Here is a 24,010-nt window from a genome sequence, read left to right as displayed (position 1 = left end):
ATACTACAACAACAATGTGAGATATCATTTCTTTTTTTTTAACTAAATTTATAAATTTTCAATATAAAATTTTGTTTGAGTAAAATGATAAATAAATCTATGAAGATTTATATTTTAGACAGATTAGTCCTTAAAGAGAAAAAAGTCTTTTAGGATAACAAACGCAGATAAGTCAGTTTAAATTAAGACCTTCTACCCTAATCATAGGGACTAATTTGAATGTAGTATGTCCACATCTGCTATCCTAAAGGGCTTTATTGATACTTCTTTTTTTAGGGACTAATCTGTCCAAAATATAAATCCTCAGGTGGTTTATTTATCACTTTACTCTTTGTTTATAAAAGAAACACTTCCCTTAATGTATATTTTCTTTTAGTTCTAAAAGATCTATATCACCAAACTCAAATTATCCATAACAGAGACACAAAATACCACAAAAAATGAGAAATACACCATAAAAGAATTAATAGATCTATAAACCTAAAAGAAGAACCAGAACAACAAGTACATTAAACTGGAGGTAGGAAAGGAAGGAGAGAGAAATCCTGTATATTTTCTATACAAGCATGTATCGTCTACTTGACATGTGATTTGCAGTTCTAAATACTCTAATGCAAGAATTAAAACTTTAAAAGACCCGATTTAATATCTGAACATCATGAACTATTCATTCCCATAATTTCAAAATAGACAACTGTTGATTGCTCTTTTTGACACATTGTTTCATATCCTATGGGCAAAGTTTCATCAGAAGCTTTCTAATTGTTGAAACTTTTTCACTAACTTTTACTTAGCTAACCATACTTTAAAGTAATTTATAGTATATTTGAACTTTGATTGAATTTCAACAAACACAGATTTCATGGGTCAGCTTTTTATGAACGACTTTTATCGCTTTTGTAATCGTGACAGAATTCAACTTGGAATGGTCTTGCAATACGATAGCTCTAGTATAAGTGTAACTACTATTATACCTCCTTATCTCTCAATAATACTTCTCCCAGATCATGTTAGATTGAAAAGTCAATCACAATTTGTTTTATTTTGTGTACATTGGGCATAGAATATTATTAGTTCTAACTTATACACTCAGTAATTAATATATTTACAAATGGTATAATCTTTGATTGCCATAATTACATCTTTTTAGAACTTCTCACAACAAGTTCACTATCTACAACAGTAAGAAGCTCTATTACAACACCACAAAACAAAACTAAAGAATGCAAGAGATAATGATAGGATGAAAGATCTTTAACAGCAAATGTATAAATTATAAATATCCATATCTTTAACCTCAAATATATACATCATAAATATTCAAATATGAAAATAGAAATATATAAAAATTATAAATAATATATACACACAAATATCCAAATTTCATATATGCATTTAGGTACTAAGGAAACTTCGAAGTATGCATAACTTTTAGATCTAACATGTACATAAAAAATGAATCTTTATGTAGGATTACAATGTGTTCATAACACGCAACAGAAAAAAAGAAAGTAATTCTAAAAATCTATTTTGTACTTAAATTTTATTCTAGCAACATAGATTAGATCTAAATACCTGAGTATGCTAGTAAAAATAACTTTCTCCTTTGACGTTACAAAGGAGCTATGTGTATTCACACCGAGATAAACTTTTGCTGTCAACTCTTTGACCAATGAATATTTGATCTAAATTGAGAAATCTCTTTGCAACTCTTTGCACACCATAAAATTCTTCCCCGAGAATTAGACTCACATACATTTATGAGTGTAGAGGTAAAGGAATAACATTCTTGCGTTGATTGGTCTATTTTCTCTACTCTTGTCATACATATATATAGTATAAAATTTGTTATTGATTTTAAATTTCAATCTCATTTCAAATTTAAATCATATCTTATTTCAAATATGAATCTTATATTATCTTATTTCAAATTGAAATATTATGAATCATATCATATCATAATTCAATTTAAAAGAGAATCGGCTAAAATCTCATCCAAACTTAAAATTCAAATCTAGAAATAGAATAACTAATTATTCTCAATCCTTATTTAATATTCTCAATTATCATATTATTATTATATTCTTGGTGCTAGCAAAAAATATAATAATATTCTATTTGAATTAATATAATTATATATTTTGATCAAATCAAAATAATAATAAATAATTCTTTAGCAAAGACTAGAACACTCATTAGTGTGTGACCCCATAGGTTCAATACTAAGTGGGTAGTAAATTAGTCATGCTAATTTACTAATCAGGGTTGACGTCTAGCAACACTCCTTAACAACCCGATATTACGAAGTAATATATTTTTACTAAGAATCCAAGAAAAATAAAGTATAATTCTTTTCATCTTTTCAGCTCTTGGCTAACTCTTAGAGTATGGTTTAGTTGTCAAATTCTAACTTGTTACCATTATTATAATGAACTGCGAATGGTCTAAGAAACTCATTTCTTCATTCATTCACTTTCATTGACCAAGGTTTTATTCATCTCAGTCATTATAATCATATAGTTCAAACTCTTTAGCGAGAGTTGACAGATTCCTTATTGAGTAATCATTAATTCTATAAGTATTTAAATCATACCCAATATCCATTCAACTAATACCCTAGGGTATTAAATGTCTAGAATCAAAGAATGATACTCTGTGTGTATGTTTCTGGATTATTAATATCCGTCTTTCCGGATTATTAATATCCCTTTTAATAATCCTATGATCAAGAACATTTTACATTGAATTATAAAAAGTTTATCTCTCATTATTATGATCACTATCATTAATGATAAATCTCTAAATTTAATCAAGGACATTATTATATTAACTTTTTAATATAACAATAATAATAATAGCAAACTATTTGACACAAGATAGATTAGATTGTGATCATACTACTTATTCCCAATAATCTCCCATTTGCACGAGAGTTAATCATAATAGATTGAATTTTGGGCATACTACTATCTCAATAATCTCCCACTTGTATTAGAGCTAATCAACCATGTATATAAATTTTCAATGCACATTTGTATTTATCAAAACTCTTTTTGAACTTTAACACCTTAGCTTTTCGAGCATGTGTGTGTTTGACATTTTACAAAATATATCCAATACATAATAGATATCAAGTTTTTCAAAATATGAAATCTCACACTACAATGGTACATGATTTTTATTTTAAGGACAATCCTTAATAAAGATGATTTTAATGCCCAACAGTTAATAGTTTCTATTAAAATCTTTCACTATGTACCTATGTACTTTTTACTTGGTAACAATGTACATGGATATAAAAAATCTAAGTAAACATTAGATCTATCTCTATAAAATTGTATCATTATACAAATAGGTTATTTTTTCAAAAAAATTAATTTGACAATCAAACTTTCTATACTTTTAAAAGATAATATACTTTTTATTGAGTGGTATACAATTTTAAAAAAAGTAATTGTGCTCCCACGATTCTTTTGTAGATACAAAGCTCCTCTTCACATTACACAAATCAAACTTTTCGATTGCCTTGAACTTCATTAAATTCTACTTGTTTTCGTGCCTTCTTTTTGAAGTAAACCTCTTTTCCAAAAAGAGTTAAACCTCTTGCCACAAATACTTCGTTGTAAAAAGGATGATGAAAATAATATTTCATTATTTTTTTAGGATATCCAATAAATATCATTTATCGGACCTAATATGAGTTTTATTATTGTGCAATATTTTAACATATGTAAGACATTTTCAAACTCTGATATTCTTGAAATTCGATTTATGTCATTTTTCATATCTCATGTGAAATTAAAATCGATTTGGTGAGAATTTTATTAAATTAACAACGTTTCTAAGACATAATCTAAAAATTTAATGAAAGATTAGTAAACCTCTTACCGAATCAAATCATATCTAATAAGATTTGATTTCTTCTTTCTTAAACATGAGGGAGTACATGGAGTACTAGTATTTGTGCTTACGAGTGAATCTCATTCTCTATTCAATAAAATATGAATTAGATATTTTATTAGAGGTAAACTCTAAAGCTCTTGCAATAAAAATGCACAATATTTTTATTATTGGTCAAACTAACTCTAAGTATAATTTTGATTTTTATACTCATATTGAGTTTTTCCAAAGAGATTACAAATCTAAATCATAGTAAGACTAATTATCAATTATTTGTAATAAAATAAATCTCCAAAAATGCTTACAAGAATAAATCTCGCTAAAACCATTTGTTTAATGTCATCCCAACTCCTAAAGTTGTTTAATTCCTACTGGCCTAAACAAAACTTTTGATAGTCGTACTATCTTGTTTTGGGCATCATACATGTTCTCAAGATATTTAATAATAGACAGTGAGTGGATTCGTTTGAAATTGAAAGGTTTAATTACTTTGTTGGTCCTTATAGTTTCACCAAATTTTTAATTAGGTCTCTATACTTTTTTACCTTTCAATTGGGTCCCTACACTACTTTAATTTTGTAATTAAGTTCTTTCTAGTATAAAAAATATTAGAGTTAATTGAATATTTCTTTGCAAATTGAAGGTGTTTATAATTAAAACTTAATTAAATCTTTGATCACATATATTTTGGTAAAAATATTATGTTAATTTTAACATGAAAATGATGTAATTACAAAATTAAAAGTAGTGTAAGGACTCAATTGAAAGGAAAAAAAGTATAGAGACATAATTAAAAATTTGGTAAAAACTATAAGGACTAACAGAGTAATTAAACCAAATTGAAACTCATGGCTTTCAAAACAATTTATATTGCAACAAAGTAATATTCCAAATACTTCACAAATTCTCACCGTTCCATCATCGATTTTATTGGATGATATTATGTTAGTAGGATTATCATATCAAAGACAATGCAACCCTTTTATATATATATGAGAACAATTTACTTTCAAATATGTCACATAAAATGTGGAGATATTTAAAAATCTAAAATATGAAAATAAATTAAAAAAATCTATAATTTTAATAAAAAAAATTAGAATAATAAATGAGTATCTTGGTTATTACGTTATTACTTATACCTATTTTAAATAAATATGATTAAATTATATCAGATATAATTATAATCCTAAATAATTGCTTGGTTGTTAGGCAATTATTTAATTAAATTATATTTTATACTCCTAGATTATATAGATTCGAGTATAAAATCAATTCTCCTTATACATCATAATATGCATAAATAAATTCTATCCTTCAATACAAGTCTCCTAGTTGTCAGGCTTCTTATAAATAAGAGATAAATTTAATTTTATTAGTCTCCTAATTTTTAGGACTTATCTCCATTGTTAGATAATTTCTATAAACACTCACTACAAAAAAGACGCTAAGAATTGTCGGATTTAGCGTCGACGGTTACCAGTGAATTTTGCGTCGAATACAAGGTAGTTTAGATTTTCCGAAAATATTTACCGTCGGATTTTACATTCTGACGCTAATTTCGACTGTGATTAGTGGCGCAAAATATGATTTTGTTGGTACCACAGTTACCAGAGAATTTACCGTCGATTTTAGCCGATGGTAAATAGATTTAATGAAACGTTATATTGCACCAATTTACCATTGGATTAATTTGACGGTAAAGTGTTTTAAGATTCAAATGTGAACACTTCTTCCCTCACTTGTCCGAGTTCACTCTCCTCTCTCTCTCTCTCTCTCTCTCTCTCTCTCTCTCTCTCTCTCTCTCTCTCTCTCCTCTCGTGCTCTGTTGTCAGAGGAGGTGCTGCTGGTGTCGCCGTCACTTGTTAGAGCCTCTGGTGCCACTGCCGCTGGACATTGTCGGTCATAGATGGGGAGGTTGGGAATTCTACCGCTGTTCTTGGTAGCCAGTGTCATTGGTGTTGCCGTCACTACTAGTACAGCCACTGTTCCAACATCCTGCAGCCACAATCAAAGGTAAGTTTGGAATAGTTTATTAATTTTGTTAAGATTTTTATGTGAGTTTAGAATTTTTTGGTAAATAGTTTATGAAATTATTGATTAAATTAGTGTAATAGAGTTTGTGATTAGGATTTGGTATATATTTTTTTGTTGTTTTTTGGATTTTTTTGTGACTCTAGAATTTTGTTAGGCATTTTATCAAATTTGACTAAATTATGGTAATGGAGTTTTTTATTAGGGTTTGGTCTGTAGTTTTAAGTTTTTCAGATTTTTTTGTGAGTATAGGATTTTGTTATGTACTTTATTATCAAATTATTGATTAAAATAGGGCAATGCAGTTTGTGATTAGGATTTCTTATGTTAATTTAACGTAAATGCAGTTTGTAAAAATTGTTCTATTTATTTGATGGATGTCTCTGAGTTAAGGGGAAGTTCTGCTGAAATTTCGTGCGATTTGTTTTAAAACTTATTTGGTTTGTAAAAGATTCTAATTATAGGGTATGCTAAGCCAGATTTAGTAAAAACTTTAATAATTTTGTCTTATTCGTTGAATTCTAGGGTGTGTGATTCAAAATGATTCCAAGTCATCGTCTATGAATATATGATAGAAATAACAGTGGATGGGAGGATTAAAACCTAAATTCTTTGAGGGGGTTGACATGTTTGTTGGGCATGTGTTCAACATGGAACTGTTTAGGTCTGAAGGAGTATCTAGGTGTCCGTGTAAAAAGTGTCGGTGGGCTAAGTGGTTAGGACCTGTGGATATAACGTTTTACCTTTACCGTAATGGGTTCAAGGATGGGTATTGGAGGTGGTCGGAGCATGGAGAAGTGGAAAAACAGGGAATTAACAAGTTTGACTTAAATTTTAATAGGTCTGACTGTTGATCAACGAGGGTTAGGGTCGAAAAAGAACTAAACATCGAAGACATGACTTGGGAGGGTAACCAATAGAGATACAACGAGATGGTGTTTAATGCAACAGGTATTACAGAGTAGGAAGAGGTTGAACAAGAGCCTAACCCAGATGCAAAGATATTTTATCATTTGTTAGAATCTGCTGTGAGACCATTGTTTGAGGGAAGCGTTCATTCAGAGTTGTTTGCATGTGTTAGAATAATGACTATTAAGTTAGAGTCAAATCATATGCAAGAGTCTTTCAATAAGTGAGCCACCTTTTGTAATGAACTGGTACCTGTCAAGACCTCTGGCATCCCATAAAACCACTACGAAGAAAAGAAGCTAGTTTCGAAATTGGGTCTAAAGTTGTTGAAAATTGATTATTGCTTGAATGGGTGCATGCTGTATTATAAGGGGGATACAGACCTAGCTGAATGTAGATTCTGTAAATCACCGAGGTTCCAAATCGAGAGAGAACAAATTGGTTAGCATTGGTTAAAGAGAGTTCCAATAAAATGGATGCACTACTTGCTGTTGATCCTTAGGCTGAAACGATTATATGCATCGATGAGTTTGGCTCCTCACATGACCTAGCATAGTAACAACAAGAGAGATGATGGAACTATGACGCATCCGTCACACGAAGAAGCCTGAAAGTATTCTGATCAGGTCCATCCTATGTTTTCGAGCAAGGCTAGAGATGTTAGATTAGCTTTGTGCTTTGACGGGTTTGCACCAAGCTCCAATTTTGGTAATTCATACTCGTGTTGGCCTGTAGTCGTGACACCTTATAAACTGAGTCCCAAAATGTACATGAACAACCCATACATGTTTCTAACTTGCATCGTACCTGGTTTCAGCAATTCAAAGGCCAAAATAAATGTCTTCTTGCAGCCCTTGGTGATGAGTTAAAGGAGTTGTGATTTGATAGTGTAAAAACGTACGATATTTCGACGAAGACAAACTTTCAACTGTGGGCTGCCTTGATATGGACCATTAACGGCTTTCCTGCATACGACATGTTATTAGGTTGGTCCACTCAGAGCAGAATGGTATGCCCTATTTGTATGGAGGATACGAAGGCATTTTGGTTGCCAAATGGCGGTAAGAATTTGTGGTTTGATTGCCATCAAAGATTCCTCGACTATAATCATCCTTTTCGGTGCAACAGAGACTCGTTTAAAAAGAATACAACTAAACACGAAGATACACTCAAAAGGTTGAGTAATAGGCAAGTTTGGGATCATGTCAGTAAAATTCCAAAGATCGTTGAAAACGGGGCAGGTTTGAGGCCTCCAGGATATAGCAGGGAGCATAATTGGACTAAACAAAGTATATTCTTGGAGTTGCTTTATTCGAGAGACAACTTGGTTTGACATTGTCTTGATGTGATGCACATTGAGAAAAATATTTTTGATAATATCATGCAAGCAATAATGGACGATGAGCGAATAAAGGATAACAATAAGTCATGGTTAGACTTGATGGACATTTGCAAGCGACCAAATTTAAACTTAAGGAGACTTGATAATGGGAAGTGGGCTAAACCACAGAAGGTGTTCGCTCTAACTCAGATGTAAATATCATTGATATAGATCGTGACTATTTTCTTGTTCACTTTTTAGATGAGGAGAATTACTCTCATGCCCTTATGTATGGTGTCGGCTCATTATCTTATTGTTCAAAGGTGGAAACTATTCTTTCTTACATCTGAAAAGGAAGTCAAGAAGATTGCGACATGGATTAAGATTCTGAACCTTCCTATAGAGCTCTATAATAATCCTTGATTCTTATGAAGATCGGGTTCAGATCTAGGCCAAATGCTTAAAATTGATTGTACAACATCTATATTCATTCGAGAGGCAAATTTGCTCACATTAGTGTTGAGATTGATCTTGCAAAGAAACTTGTCCTCGCATCTTTATCATTGGGTGTGTACTCAATATTGAATATGAAGTACTACATCAGATATATTTTTCTTATGGTATTTATGGACATCAATCGGAGCTATGTGGTAAAGCAGCAACTGCTGACGAGAACAACCAGGAGATGGAAAACATCCTAGGAGAGAAAACAATGTTAAAAAAGAGAATTTTGGTGAGAATCACTTTAATGATAATCTAAATTCGAGAAAGACTCCTGCATCTGAGATACAACATGATATGCGGGCCAATCAGTCTCCACCAAATTTTGGCTCATGGATGATGGTGAGAAGACATTATAGGCATGGAAAGGGAAACATGCCTATGGGAGAAAATGCTAATTATCATGATTCTAATTTTGATTCCGAATACAGATACAAGGATATTTCGGAGGAACAATATATGGATAACAACTCAAGATTTAGTGTTTGTATGAAGAGCATGAACATGAAACTAATATGCATGAGATGCATAAAGACAATGCTCCCTAAGAGTGCTAGGCCAATAATTGGACCATAAATGCATAAGGCTGGAAATGTGATGAAAGGACCCAACCCATCACGGGAAAAGTTCCAAGGCAAGGGGCTGGAAAGAACCCACAAGGAAATAAGAAGAATACTCCTATAGGGATTGGATCAGGATCTAAGGAGAAGGGAATTAAGACCTAGTCTAAGAATATTGACAAACAAATTATTGTACAACAAGCCTCCAACAATGATGAAGTTCGATCTAAAAGAAAAAAAAGAACCTAGATGTGGTAGCTATGGAAATTGTGATTTTTGAAAATATGATATGTCTACTGCAGGAACAACGAGATGCCTTTGAAGCTTCGAAGAAAGCTGATGCTATTCTGGATAATTTTATGGTAAAGGTTGATATCATAATCCAAGTTGGGAAGCAAGTTTTGTCTTAACACCAAGAATCTTGGGAGCAACTCGAAAAATGATTTGAAGAGACCATCGGATAGGAATACAGTGATGTTGGATGAAGACCATACTAATTGAGGAAGTGCCTCTCTTGTCAAACCCATTTCGGGTAGCAGGGTTCATATCCAATCTTGATTTTTTTTATCTTTGATGGCTGCTTTCTCCATCTATGGTTTTATGATGATGAACATAATTAGTTGGAACTGTCGCAATGCTGGAGGTAAATTCTTTCCTTCTCTTATTAGAGATTTGAATAGAGAGTATAATTCTGATTTTATAATCTTGCTAGAAACCCATGTGTCTAGTCTAAGAGGTAAAACTATCCGAGATAAAATAGGTCTTGATGGATCGTTTATTGTGGAATCCCAAGGACATTCAGGAGGCATATGGTGTTTGTTCAATTCTAGGTACTAAAAAGTTAATATATTGACTTATAATAATTAATTTGTACATTTAGAGGTATCATTTCGTAACGATCCTTGGTTAATTTTAGTTGTATATGGTAGTCCTAATCGCGCCATAACACACTTCTTATATATAATATCATCTATCTGGCTGGACATATTAATCATCCCTAGTGCTTATTAGGGTATTTCAACGCCATTCTCCATTAGCCTAAGCAAAGCGGTGGGTCTGTTCGAAATGCTTTAGATGCCTTTCCAGAGTTTCAAAATTGTATTTTTGAATATGGGTTAATTGATTTTGATTATGATGGTTGGCCTTTTACTTGAAAAAGAGACAACTTAGTAAAAAGATTAGATTGTGGTCTCAGCAAGTTGGATTAGCAAATCCGGTTCCCTAAAGCTTGTATCAAGCATCTCCCTTCCCTTAAATCGAACCATTCTCCAATCTGTCTATAATTTGTAGCAGAAGTTTCTTCTAATAGGGGTTGAAGGTCATTCTTCTTCTTGGTAGCTTGGCTCACCCACCCTGACTTTAAGAATGTTGTGAATAATTCTTGGTATATGGATGACTCTTGGTGTGAAAGTATCTCCTCTTTTAAAAATTCTCTCAAGGAATTTAATGCTAACATTTTTTGTGATATATTAAAAAAGAAAAGAAAAATCCTGAGAAGGCTTCAGGATATTTCTAATAGGCTGAATCAAGAAAGTGATTCTTATTTGCAAGAACTCCAAATACAACTCTAGAAGGAGTATAAAGAGACTCTGGCTCAAGAAGAAATTTTGTGGTACCAGAAGTCTAGAATCAAGTGGATTGAATTTAGAAATTGAAACACAATTTTTTCATGGTTCCATGATGAGTAGAAGAAGGAAAAATAGAGTCAATTTTCTATAAGATGATGCTGGTAATTCTATTACTAATCCAAATACTTTTAAAAACATGGACCTTACTTTTTTTTCTCTGAGCTTTATAATGATATAGCACCTAGCTCTACTTTTAATTTGTGGGGGACCGTCCTTGTTATTTGTAGAAAGGACTTGATGAGTATTGACAAAAGCATCCCCTTTTGGAAATTAAAATCGTTGTGTTTGGCATGGATGGTTATAAAGTTTCAGGATGAGTTTTAAGCTATTTTCTTCCAAAGTCAGTGGAAAAAAGTGGATAATGATCTCTACTCTCTTATTGGGGACATTTTTCAAAATCCAGCAAAGGTGAAAGATATAAATGAGACTCTTACCACTCTTATACCTAAGGTTGAGCCTGTCACTAGTCTAACACAGTTGCGACCGATAAGTATTTGCAACATGTCATACAAGGTGGTTACCAAGGTCTTAGCTAATCGTTTGAAGGTGATTATGGAGAAGTGATGCGTGAGCATCTTGTCTATCTTTTTCTAGTGAATTTGCATCTAATTTGTTGAATTTAATTAAGAATTAATTATATTTTAGCCACTATGGATGCTATTTTGAGTTTTGTACAATTTTATTTATGTTAGGTAGCATTTGGAGGGATTTGATGAAGTTTCTGCAGAGAAAAAGAAGAAAACCAAAGAGATGACCAGCGAAGACCGACGCGGACGCATGGCTCACGCGACCGCGCGAAATGGAGAAATTGCAATGACGCGATCGCGTGCCTGACGCGAACGCGTGGACTAGAATATGCACAAATGACGTGAGCGCGTGAACGATGCGGACACGTCACATGCGCGATCTGCAATAATACAGAAAACGCTGGTTACGATTTCTGGGCTGTTTTTGACCCAGTTTCAAGCCTAGAAAACACAGATCAAAAGCTGCAGAATGGACAAATCAAGTGGTCCCCACCCATCAACTGAAGATCTGTTAATTAATTCGAATTTAAATTCAAATCTTATCTTTTAGGAAAAGATATTATTTTTAATTTTAGATTTTAAACCTATTAGGATTAGTAATAAATAGGAACTCTGTACATTTAGACAAGTACATAGATTATTTTACTAGAACCCTTATTTTTCTTCTCGGAACCATGAGCAACTAATCCTCCATTGTTAAGGTTAGGAGCTCTGTCTATTTTCATGGATTGATTCGTTTGATCTTTTTAATTTAATCCATACCTTGATTTATATTTCAATAATTGTTTTCGTTCTTTATTTTATGAATATGGGTGGAACGGAAGTATGACCCATATTCTAATTGAGTTCTTGTAAAACTTGGAAAATCTCTTTACTTGAACAATAGCTTGAAAACATATTATACTGAATTTCTAATTGTTTGTATTTAACGGGATACGTGACATATAATCCCTTTATTTTTGGATAATTAAGATTCTTTTGGCATATAAACTAGAAATTAATCATCACCCTCTAATTGGAATTAATTGACCAAGGAATTGGCAGTTGATAAATTTTAGAGGAGATTAGGAAGGTCTAAGGAATTAGGGTCTAGTCACATATAGTTTACCATGAAATTAAATCTTGCATGATTAAATTAATTAGTAATAAAAGTTAATCCGGAAAAATAGATAACTCTGAAACCTTAACTGCCTTCTTAATATTTTATTACCAACTTATTTACTTGTCTGTGTTTAATGCTCTTTGAATACCAAAACACTCTTTTATGCTTGCCTAACTAATCCTATCAAACGCTATTGTTGCTTGATCCATCAATTCTCGTGAGATCGACCCTTACTCACGTAAGGTATTACTTGGTACGACCTGGTGCACTTGCCGATTAGTAGTGTGGGTTGTAAAATACCACACCAAGAAGTTAGTGAGACCCACCCAATACAACTTTGTTCTAGGACGTCATAGCTTTGACAACATTATTATCAGTCAAGAAGTCATCCACTCTATGAGGAATAAAAAGGGCACAAAAGGATGGATGGCCATCAAAATTGATCTAGGAAGGCCTATGATATGCTTAAATGGAGTATCATTCAAGATATGCTTGTTGATATTGGTATTCTCTCTCACATTATAAATCTCATCATGTCTTGTATTACCATGGCTAGGATGAGGCTGCTTTGAAACAGAGAAGAGTTAGAGAAATGCATTCCATCCAAGGGCATTTAATAAGGGAATCCTATCTTTCCATATATTTTTGTCCTTTATATTGAGAGGTTGTCTCAGCTTATTAATGTTGCAGTTGAGCATGGCTTCTGAAAATTGATCTATCTCAAGAGGAATGGCCCCCAGATCTCTCATCTGTGCTTTGTAGATGACCTTATTCTCTTTGCTGAAGCGAGTGTAGACCAAGCAAATATTATTACAAGATGCCTTAAAGCCTTTTGTACAAGCTCTAGATAAAAAGTCAGTCTTGACAAGACGCAAGTTTTCTTATCCAAAAATATTGTGAATCATGTCAGGATTGGAGTAAGCGAAGCCCTCCATTTTGCTAGGACGGACAACCTTGGGAAATATCTAGGGGTTCCCCTACTGTACTTCAAATGTTCTTTCAATGACATCATCAATAAGCTCAATTCCAGAATTAATTCATGGAAGGTTTCCTCTGTCTCTCTAGCTAGAAGAACTACCTTGGTGAAATCCATTCTCTCTTCTATTTCTTTATATATTATGCAAATTGCTTTACTTCCAACTGCTATTTGTAATGCTATTGATTGTAAATACAAGAGTTTCGTTTGGAGAGATACCAACCAAGCTAGAAAAATTCATCTTCTGAGTAAGAAAAAAGTAGGCAAGCCAAAGAAGTCAGATGGCCTAGGAATTCTTCAAGCAAGCAAAATGAACTAAGCCCTAATGATGAAGAAAGGTTGGGGCTTTATAGCTAAAAAGGATGCCTTGTGGACCAAATTTCTTAAAGAAAAATATGATGCCGGCAATGACATTATTTCTATTGTTGACCAGAGGAGAAATAGATCAAATCTTTGAAAAAGAATATGTAGTTCTTAGCCGGAAGTTTAACAACACAACATATGGAGAATTGGAGATGGTTACAAAATAATTTGTTTTTGGAACCATAATTGGGTCCCAAATTTGGGAAAATTAGAGTCGTATGCTCTCCAGTAAATGCTGATATTAATCATGGCAGTAATTTGATGGATTTTTGTCTATTTCAAGACATTGAGATATAAACAAGTTAAAAGGTTGCCTGCACGAGGAGGTAGTCCAAAGGATCGCTGTCATGTCACCACCTTTCCCTTGAAAACAGTTAGATCATATTGCTTGGAGCCTCTCGAATGATGGTTCTTTCCAACTTAAGGGGGCCTAACGGACCCTCATGGATCACTTTATCCAACCGAGTAAAGTCTTCAACCTCATCTGAAAATGGCATGGCCCTGAGTGCATAAGATTATTCCTTTGGCTAGTCGCTCACGGTGCCATCATCACCAACGCATAAAGGAGATGGTGCCACCTGACCAACGCAACTGTGTGTCCCCGGTGCAATAGTCATGATGAGATAGTCTTACACACTCTTAGGGACTGCGATTTTGCTAAGATTGTTTAGTGTTCCTTTCTTCCTTTGAGTTGGAACAGGGAGCTCTTTAATTCTGATCTGCCGGAATGGCTTTTATGAAACCTCTCACAAGACCATAATTGATAAATCACTTTCAGCATGGCTACCTCTTCTCTCTGGTTCACCCGAAACAAAATGATTTTTGACAATATGTTGACACCTCCCTACACAATTCTTGAACATATCAAAACAAGGATTGATGAGCTGAACCGACTCTCCAAATATATTCCACAATTGTTCATTCATCGTGTCAGCCACGAATGCTATATTTGCTGGAATCCTCCACAGGAAAACATAATCAAACTCATGTTGAAGACTCTTTCTTGAATCACTCCAATAATGCATCATGTGGTGGTATTTTTTGGAATCACCTAGGAGACTTTTTAAAGAGTTTCTGGTGTAATCTTGGGAGTTACTCAATTATGCATGCTGGGCTCTGGGGGATTAATTACAGACTCCAAATAGCAATGGCTAATAATTATAATATTTTTATTGTGGAGTTTGATTCTGCAAAAGCATTAAAGATCATAACCCAAGGGTGTATTGTTGCCCATCTCTGTACTAGTGTGCTCCCCTTGTGAAAGATATCGAGATCAAGTCCGCCAGAGTCCTCAACATTACATGGATGCACATTCCTCGTGAGGAAATTTTGCCGCTGATCATCTTGCAAAGAAGGGACAAAACCTTCTCCTTAGCCTTCACACCTTTGATGTTGCACCCTCTGATATTAGTCATATCTTAGCTTTTGTTTGTTCGGCACTCTTATATTAAGAGGTTTTAGTTAGTTTCTTTTTCTTTTGGGGTCTGCAGACCCCGAATTCATCCCAAAAAAAAAATACAACTCAATCCCTTATAATTTTTGTAAAAATCTATATGAACAAAGATATATTCTGTATCACCATATTTAAATAAAGCCAAACAAAAACTCTAAAAAGTTATCGAAAAATATCAACAAAAAAAATCTATATTATTATAATAAATCTTACATCACATTTGAGAATTACACAAAAAAATAAATCATACCAAAATATAATCAAATTAACTCAAAATCCTAATTATGATAATTTTCACAAAATATCATAAATAACTCAATCAATACTAGGTCAATCTAAAAATGAATTAAATTAGTGCAATTGTTTGAGAATCTATCAAGTTCTAAAAGCTCTTGTCCAAATGTAAATTATCAAAAATTTAGAAAAAAGACATATTGGTACTGACTTTTTAAATTTTTGACAAATACATTCCTGACAAAATTTAAATACAAAAAAGTCCCTGATTTTAACAAACGGAGGATAATTTAGTCCTTCCGTCTATTTTCCTCTCATACATCAAACGGAATTGGCTGACGTGGCTGAAACGGTGTCCAGGTGTCCGTTACGGTGCCACGCTGGAAGGAAAATAAAGTTTGAAGGACAAATAAGTCATTGACGTCATTTTACAAATAAAGTTCGAAGGACAAATAGGTCTTTGAGAATTTTTTTTTTCAAAATTAATAAACTCATTTCCTAAATTCTCTCATCTACCTCTCTCCATTTTTATATTTCTCTCTAATATTTTTACTCTATATATAATTATATTTTATATTAGTAATTTGACAAATCAAAATATGTCATTTGATATTTTTTTACAATTAAAATATTTTAAATGTAAAAGTATACACATTAAATTATTTTAAATTTTAGATAACGAATATTAAAATTAATTATTAATAAAAAATTAGACTTTTTCATATAAAAATAATAACTAAAAATCTTTTTATTTAATTTTTTATCTGCGGATATCTTGGTCTTCTTAGTAAAAAACTTTTGTCAACTTACGACTTTTTTGTAAAAGTAGTTTGATTTTATAAATATTTTGTGTCATGCATAATTTATACTGTTAGAACAAAGTGAACTATAATTTAAAAAAATATATTCTCGTAATGTTATTATGGATAAAAATACTAGTTCTAATATAATACACAAATGCACTAATGCTAACTTAATACATGAATGATGCACAAATGAACTAATGCTAACTAGATGCATAAACGAATTGATGCTAACTAATACCATTAGTATGATGAAAACTGAACTAATGTAATTTAACAAATTCTAATATAATACACAAATGCACTAAAACTGAACTAATGCAATTTAAGAAAAAAAAGTAGAAACAAAACAAGTCCAATTTCTGTAATTTTAATACAAATAATTTAAATTGTAGAATACAACAGGTTAACTAGATTTCAAAATACAAGCATAATTTTATAAACTAAATTCTCATAATAAAAACATAATAGAAGCATAATGAAAAAAAAAATTCTCAAGGACCTATTTGTCCTTCAAACTTTATTTGCAAAATGACGTTAATGACTTATTTGTCCTTTGAACTTTATTCCCCTTCCAGCGTGGCACTGTAACGGATACTTGGACACTGTTTTAGCCACGTCAGCCAATTCCATTTGGTGTATGAGAGGCAAATAGACGAAAGGACTAAATTATCCTCCGTTTGTTAAAGTCAGAAACTTTTTTATATTTAAATTTTGTCAAAGATATATTTGTTAAAAATTAAAAAGATCAGGAACCTATCTATCTTTTTCCCAAAATTTTAAAACAACTTTCACCACCTATGCAAAAGATAAAAAGATTTTTATTTAGACAAATAATTAATTAATCTATCAATTCTATTTCCATACCTAATATATGATCTGTAATGCTTCACCATTTGAATAGAAATTAGAAACAAGTATCACAATGATGTTAGCAAGAGCTAGAATTACTTAAATATTATTAAGAACACAATTTAAAGGCCTTGCCACCTTGAATATCTTTTAAAATTTAGAACCTATCTCCTTCACTCAACAAGAATATGAATTATCACAATCTTCATTAATATAGGATGAAACCTAGAATAGTAATAATATTTTACTTAAAAAAAAATTCTCATAGAAAACAAAGAATATAAACAACACAAAACGAGCTGAATTCATGGCAAGACACTGCAAAATGAGGTACACTCATGGTAAAATGTTGCAAAACTATTTTCTTTTCAAGGCAAACACACTAAAAATATAGAAAATAAAAACCAAGAGTAGTAAATGCACGAGAGAAAAAATGACTAAAACAACGATAATAAGTTACCCTTGAGGCCTTGACACAGTGATGCCGGCGATAACAAAGAATAGCTCCTAGCGGTAACAACGAAAGGTGAAGCTTAAACAAAGACGATAAGCTGTATGTAGATCCGATAAATTATAAAAAAAAGGACGAAAAAACAGAAAAATTCTAATCTATTAAAAAACGAGATGAAATTAGAATAGAAAAATTTGAATAAGGATAAATTTAAAAAAAATATTATTAAAATTTTAATTTTAGTTTTTTTTATAATATTTCTATGTTTTAAAAGTATTGAAATTCAAATTATTTTTTTTTAGTTTTTTATGGTATTTTTTAACCCAACAAGTCAAAGACTAGTCCGTTGTGAATCTAAATTTCATTTAAGAATCTATCGCTTACTTAAACAAACGAATGAACTGACTACTCAAACCCAAATTGGTTTCAAACTAAAATTTTAGTTACATTCTCTTATCACCAAAGATGCCGAGGCCCAGTCTTCTCTCCCAATAGCAAACAAACGCAGCCCAAGAGGGGGAGAAAAGTGAACTGAAATTTCAGCATCAGTGTTTGAGTGGTGTCCCTCTGCGTCTCATTAGGTAGTTGGAATAAACGCGGCAGCAGTCATGGATGACCTTCCAGAATCTTCCTCTAAAGGCACCAAACGCCGCCGCATGGATGATTCCGCCGCCGACGCCGCAACCTCCTCGTCACTGCGTACGCACGTTTTCTTCTTCTTCTTCGCCTCTCTCTCTCTCTTTCTCTCTCTTTCTCTCTCTCTCTCTCTCTCTAGGTTGAATTTTTGTGAATTCGAGCATATTTTGCAGAGGACGATCTCACATTCAGCGATACGCTCGTCGCGCTCCAAATCATGCGAGCTCAGTTCCCTGACATTGATAAGGTTTGCTTCCTCCTTCTGCGAACACTTCCTAGTTTGATTTTGATTCATCTTCAGCATCTCTCTCTCTCTGTTTTATAATGAACTGGCTGTTAGTTATTTGTGTTGAGTATAAAACTATATTATGCTAGGGTCCATTTGGTTAGTGTCATATAGACACAAATACATAGAGATTTTGTTTTAGCATTTAGAATCTGAAACATAGAAGGAAGAGTCTGCGTGTCCTGTCTCACCTTGTCTCTCGATCTAAACGCAGTGTTAGTTCTCAAATTTGTGTTTGAAAGATACTCAGGATAGTGAATTACTCTTTTAGGTATTTATTGTATCAAGTCCGATCTTTATAGTATTAAATGAACTATCCTTATAAGTATCAAAATGATGGGTAGGATAGGTGTAAATTGGGGAACTAAATTGATATTGATATCTTATAACATTCTCAAAATCGCATTCGAACTTACTTCATGTCATGTATATATTTGATTTGTTGGACTAGTTCAAGTATTTACTAGAAGAGGTTTATTTTGATATAGTGCCAATAATTGCTTCCATCGTGAATTAATCATATATTTTTTACAGCATTAAAGTCGTTATTATAGGATTCAAACACATCTAATGGTATGTCAATGTTTGATTCAATGATAATATGAAAAAGCTTTTAAGGTGATATCAAAATTTAATCCTTTGTTATTCAAGTGCCATGTAACATTGTTGTAATTGAGTGCTACATAACATTATATGGTTGGACTTGGATGAATTATTGCATGTTACTTGAGTGCATTAAAGGTGGTTGTACTAGTGTATATCTTTAATTTCTATAATAAAGGAAGATTAGGTATTTAGAAAAGAATACACTTTTTATTTGATAGCAAAATACAACATATACCTAAATGAAGGTTGGTCATATTGTGAGTTAGAGTAAGCACAATCCTTTCTGATACTTTTAAAGCATGCGAATTTTAGTTGTGTTTATTGTAATAGATTTAAAGTGTCAATAATTGACGTTTGAATTTTGCAGGTTTCGGTTCAGCCTTTTATATTAAAATCCCAGTTGTATAGCAGTGTAAAGGACAGAACGCAGGTGGACAGGGAATTGGAGGTCTGATAAATTTCATAATCTTTGTGCTTTAATTTGCTAAACATCAAAGCTTTGATGGATACGTGGTAATTGGGTGATATATCTTGTTTGTGCAATGTGCAGTCTCTAAGGAGGGACAAAGTTCTGCGTATTTTCAAATTAAATACTGGACAAGATGATCATGCTATAATGTTTTTGGATGACTACATAAAGCAGGTTAGTTTGTGTTATTATGATTCCAACTTTCAGGAATGCAGTGTTGGGCCATAGTATAAAATGTTCATTCTAGTTTTAGTGCTACTGAATTGTCCCCATCTTGGATGTCTTAGTTTATTTCCTTTTTGATTTAAGAATGTAGTTCACTACAATATGAGTTGTTTCTGCTGACCTATTTATGCTTCTGAAAGGACTGTCACTGAAATGTTCCAGTTATCTTTTCTGACTATTGATCCATAGATAGATCAAGTTTTTAAAAGAATGGAAGGAAAGAAAGAAATGGAAGATGAAGTTTTTGGGTGGTTCAAAAATTATGTTCTGGATTTGAAGCTGGAAACTGGCATTGAACATCAGGAGCTTGTGAGTGAGATTCACTAATAAGCTTATTTATACCATATAATAATTCCCAGTTCTGTTTATTACACTGTCTACTCTATAACAAATCCTTGTAATATGGCAAATGCCTTTACTTTGGAAGAATCGGAATGCTAAACATAGGAGTGTCAAGTGCATCATACAGATTTATATTCAGATATACTAATATAAAAGATGATATTTTCTGATTTATCAGCTCAAAATCTTTGTACTTTGTTATCTCAGGGAATTTACTGAATCAATTTCTATAATTAGCGAAGTGTGCTTCTTGATGCAGTGCTCACTCTTGTCACTTGGGGGGAAGGTGAAGGACAGCCACATCACCCTTTTAATTAATGCCGGTGTCATTGTGAGTAAACATGAAATATAAAAGCTCTGTTTACTTTTTTTATTCATTGGTTGGCCGTAGTTACCCTTCTGTAGTTATAACTATATTTATGTTTGTACAATTGTACATACTAGATAGAGTATGAAGTCTTTGAGTGAGTGATTAAACAAAGAGGGCAACCACATTAGATATTTTTGGGAGGAAAGTTTTTTGTAGTTTCTTCACAAATTGGGAAAGTCCGAAGACAATGATACATGACAGTTTTCTAATTTTCTTTGATGGATTACATAATGTCATAAGGGATTTTGAAACTTTTGCTTCCTTTTAGTGATTAAACTTTAATAGTATTTTTAATTATTATCTCTTCTCAATATACCAAAATGCTTGCTAAGAACAATCACAAGACTAAATGTTACTTGGTTTTCTGAGAAGTATGATACAGCTGTTTATCTTGTATTCTATTTCTATGCAAATGGTGCCCAATTTTACACATATTCATTTCTTTTCTATCTCTTTCTTTTGGTACAAAATAAATAATTTGTTTCATTAGGGATATTAAGAAAATTGTACCATTCAATAATGCACTTTTTATGCTTTCTGTTGTCACTGTTAAGCAGTATTGTCTGCAATGAGAATGTTGTAACCTTTCTCTATCATTTCATGCTTTAAGATGCAACAAGATATAGCAAACTTTTTCTTTGGTTAAGCAAATTGTGCACGTCCTCCTATTGTTGGATATACAGAACTTCACTTTATAGGTTCCAGGAATACTTGTCAACACAAGATTCCTGTGGAAAACTTGTGTAGTTTTATGTTGATTATCTCCTTCATATATCTATTTTTGACTACAATGCTGTATGATTATATTCTTTTTTCATCTTAATATTTATGTATAATTTTATTGCATGCTTTCCAGATTCGACAGCTTATTGATCCAAACATGTATTGGTTTGCAATCCCAAATGTTGGCACACTTCTTAAGGGTCTGGCTCAGGTATGAAGATTTAATGTTTACTGTATTTTTCTGTATAGATACTCATGATATAGTTTGATCTCTGTATGTTCCAAGTTAAATTGCATAATATGTTTATTGTACTTTAAGGTGACTTCAACTACGTTTTTAATATTTGAACATGTAAACAATCGGGGTTTTGTCTAGGAATTAGTTTGACACCCTTTCTAATTCTGAAATCTCAATTACTGACTAACTAATCCCCTCCACTCCCTCTATTTAACTGACTTCTCTAAGTGACCAACCAAGGAGAGTGAAACAAAGGGAAGGATATAAATTCCCTAAAAAGTACTTATTTTTATTGAGTTTGTTTCAATTTATTTTCCAAACTTATATTTGTCTTAACACAATATGTCATATATTTAGTTATGTTAATATGTGGAACTTGTTAATTCCTTAAAATTATATGGCATTATATTTTCTTGTTAATAAATAGAAGAAAATTGCGCCAATGAGTTATAACTCAAATGACATAGTTTCCCCATACTCACCTAAGAGGTCGCGGGTTCGAGTCTCCCTATCTTTGGTAAAAAAAAAAAAAAAGAAAATTGCATTCTTTTATCTGATAAAAAAAAGTAACGTAAATTTAAGGAAAAAAAATTCTACTAATAAAACTAAAAACGGTAACATTTACAAAAAAAATTACCACTAAAAATTTGATACAAGCCCCCCCCCCCCCCCCCCCCCAATCATGATATTTCTGGACTCACTCCTGCTAGAAGGCCTATTGTATATTTTATCATAACTCTCATCTCTACTCTACTAAGTAAATCTTTAACCTCTTTTATCCATTTTAACTCCATCTAGAATTTTGCAAATTTCAATCTGAATTCTCAAAATACAATTTGCATCAGGTATTTTAGTAAGCATAAATTACAACATAGGAAAATATTTAGTCTCTTGGTTGGGATGTGATTTAGTAGTTACTTGGATTTGATGGTATTTCAGATTTGTACTCTTTACCAAAATGATACTTATGCATAATTATTTTTGAAGATCATGAGGAAATAGTTTTGAGATCACATTAAAATTGTTCTCACTTTGTTGTTCAGGGTAGAAATGAACTTATTTCACTTCTCAGTCGTCGTAGATATAAGGAGATGATGTTAGCCACCTTGGAGAAGAAGCGTCTTCGAATGTCTCCACTTGATATGAGATTTCATCTTCGTGACTTGATTGGTTCCGGACATCTCAGAACTGACCATACACCAACTGGTTTAATCATTCGACTCTCAAAAGATTGAGATTCAGAGAGTCCTAGATGTGCTTTGATCCATCAAATGAATTCAAGAAGAGGTTCAGTTATCTATGCTTTGGATTTAGATATAATTGGTACACCAACTTGGATAAAAATGATAGCCACATTTATCCTTGTTGATCAAGAGACCAGACTCAAAATGGACCACTTGATTACCTGTGTAAGCAAATCTTTTTTAATTTCCAATTGTCTTTTCATGGGGCAAATTGTTTAACCAGCATTTTCATTATCCCCCTTTAAAAATAGTGTGAATGTGAACAGTAATGATTAACTAAAGTACTTATGTTCATGTAAGTTCATGTGATTTGCAGGTTACCGGAATCAATTATGAACTATCTGACCAGGCTGTGTGCTTTTAGGGCTGCTACTTCGATTCTTATTGGTATGACAGTTATTTATTTTGTATGAATCTCTGAGTACCCACGACCAGTTTTCTAAATATTCAATTCAAATTATAGTTGGTTAACTTAAAAGTGATATCTGATATGAGAAAGTCCCATGACCAAACAATCATTACCCAAGTTCTCTAGTTTTAAATTGTTACTTGGAGCAAAACTTCTAGTTCATTTTATTTGTCACTCTTACTACTTACCACTAAATATTTATTACAAGATTTCCAATTCTATTTTTTGCATACAATTCTCAGCACAATTAATGACACAAAGGGAATTAGTTTAAGAGAAGTGGGCTAAGTTTTGTGCGAACTTTACCCATAAAGTCTAGGGTTAGGGCTTAAGCTCACTCGGACAGAGATCGAGCCGTTTACATTCCAGGTCATATGGTTTAGGTTTTCTCACTTATCTTTTTCAATTTTAAAAAATGAAATATTAGTATAACAATTATATAACAAATCATAGTTGATAAATATAGGATATTTGAGGAAACATATTCCTAATTAATCATTGCGGGATCTTCTAGTGTATGGTGTTGGATTGTTGGATAATACTTTTTTCTAATGAAGTGAACTTTCACATCTTTGAGGATTAAAACAATACTTAATTCTTAACTTTGATTAGTGTATATTATGGCTATGTCCATCTTCATGTTTTTTTTTTCTTTTTTAAAAATGGAATGGAAAAGAAGAATTTTTCGAGAGATTTGAGCTGGGTTAATATTTTTGAAAAATTATACAAGGATAAATTCAAAGAATAAGTTAATTACAAATTAATTCTACCGCAGTTAAATATTAACTTTGGTTAACTTTGGGTAACTCAGATCAAGTGTGGTTAATGATCAAATTAAAAAATGAGAA

The 24,010-nt window shown here is 32.3% G+C and overlaps 1 protein-coding gene across 2 annotated transcripts; it reads left to right on the top strand.

The window, feature by feature from the left end:
- The first annotated feature begins 18,008 nt into the window (after positions 1–18,008).
- LOC112739149 (uncharacterized) lies at positions 18,009–23,313 on the top strand. 2 transcript variants are annotated; one of them, XM_025788959.3, is made up of 9 exons: positions 18,009–18,313; positions 18,424–18,497; positions 19,510–19,590; positions 19,693–19,785; positions 20,026–20,145; positions 20,438–20,509; positions 21,405–21,482; positions 22,553–22,918; positions 23,070–23,313. In XM_025788959.3, the coding sequence occupies exons 1-8, from the start codon at positions 18,223–18,225 to the stop codon at positions 22,742–22,744; spliced, it is 801 nt and encodes a 266-aa protein (XP_025644744.1). In that variant the 5' UTR covers positions 18,009–18,222; the 3' UTR covers positions 22,745–22,918; positions 23,070–23,313. The 2 variants fall into 2 exon arrangements, with proteins under 2 accessions (XP_025644744.1, XP_025644745.1); XM_025788960.3 differs by lacking the exon at positions 20,026–20,145.
- The last annotated feature ends 697 nt before the right edge of the window (positions 23,314–24,010 follow it).

Source organism: Arachis hypogaea, chromosome 2 (genome assembly GCF_003086295.3).
Source record: "Arachis hypogaea cultivar Tifrunner chromosome 2, arahy.Tifrunner.gnm2.J5K5, whole genome shotgun sequence".
NCBI lineage: Eukaryota > Viridiplantae > Streptophyta > Magnoliopsida > Fabales > Fabaceae > Arachis > Arachis hypogaea.
The sequence above is the reverse complement of the archived record's forward strand: the minus strand, read 5'-3'. Positions and strand labels throughout refer to the sequence as shown.

What these genes read in the sequence shown, in the direction of transcription:
- LOC112739149 (XM_025788959.3), top strand. Translation starts at nt 18,223, where the DNA reads ATGGATGACCTTCCAGAATCTTCCTCTAAAGGCACCAAACGCCGCCGC. An exon ending in CGCAACCTCCTCGTCACTGC is followed by an intron (nt 18,314 to 18,423) that starts GTACGCACGTTT and finishes CATATTTTGCAG; the next exon opens with AGGACGATCTCACATTCAGC. An exon ending in TAATTAATGCCGGTGTCATT is followed by an intron (nt 20,510 to 21,404) that starts GTGAGTAAACAT and finishes CATGCTTTCCAG; the next exon opens with ATTCGACAGCTTATTGATCC.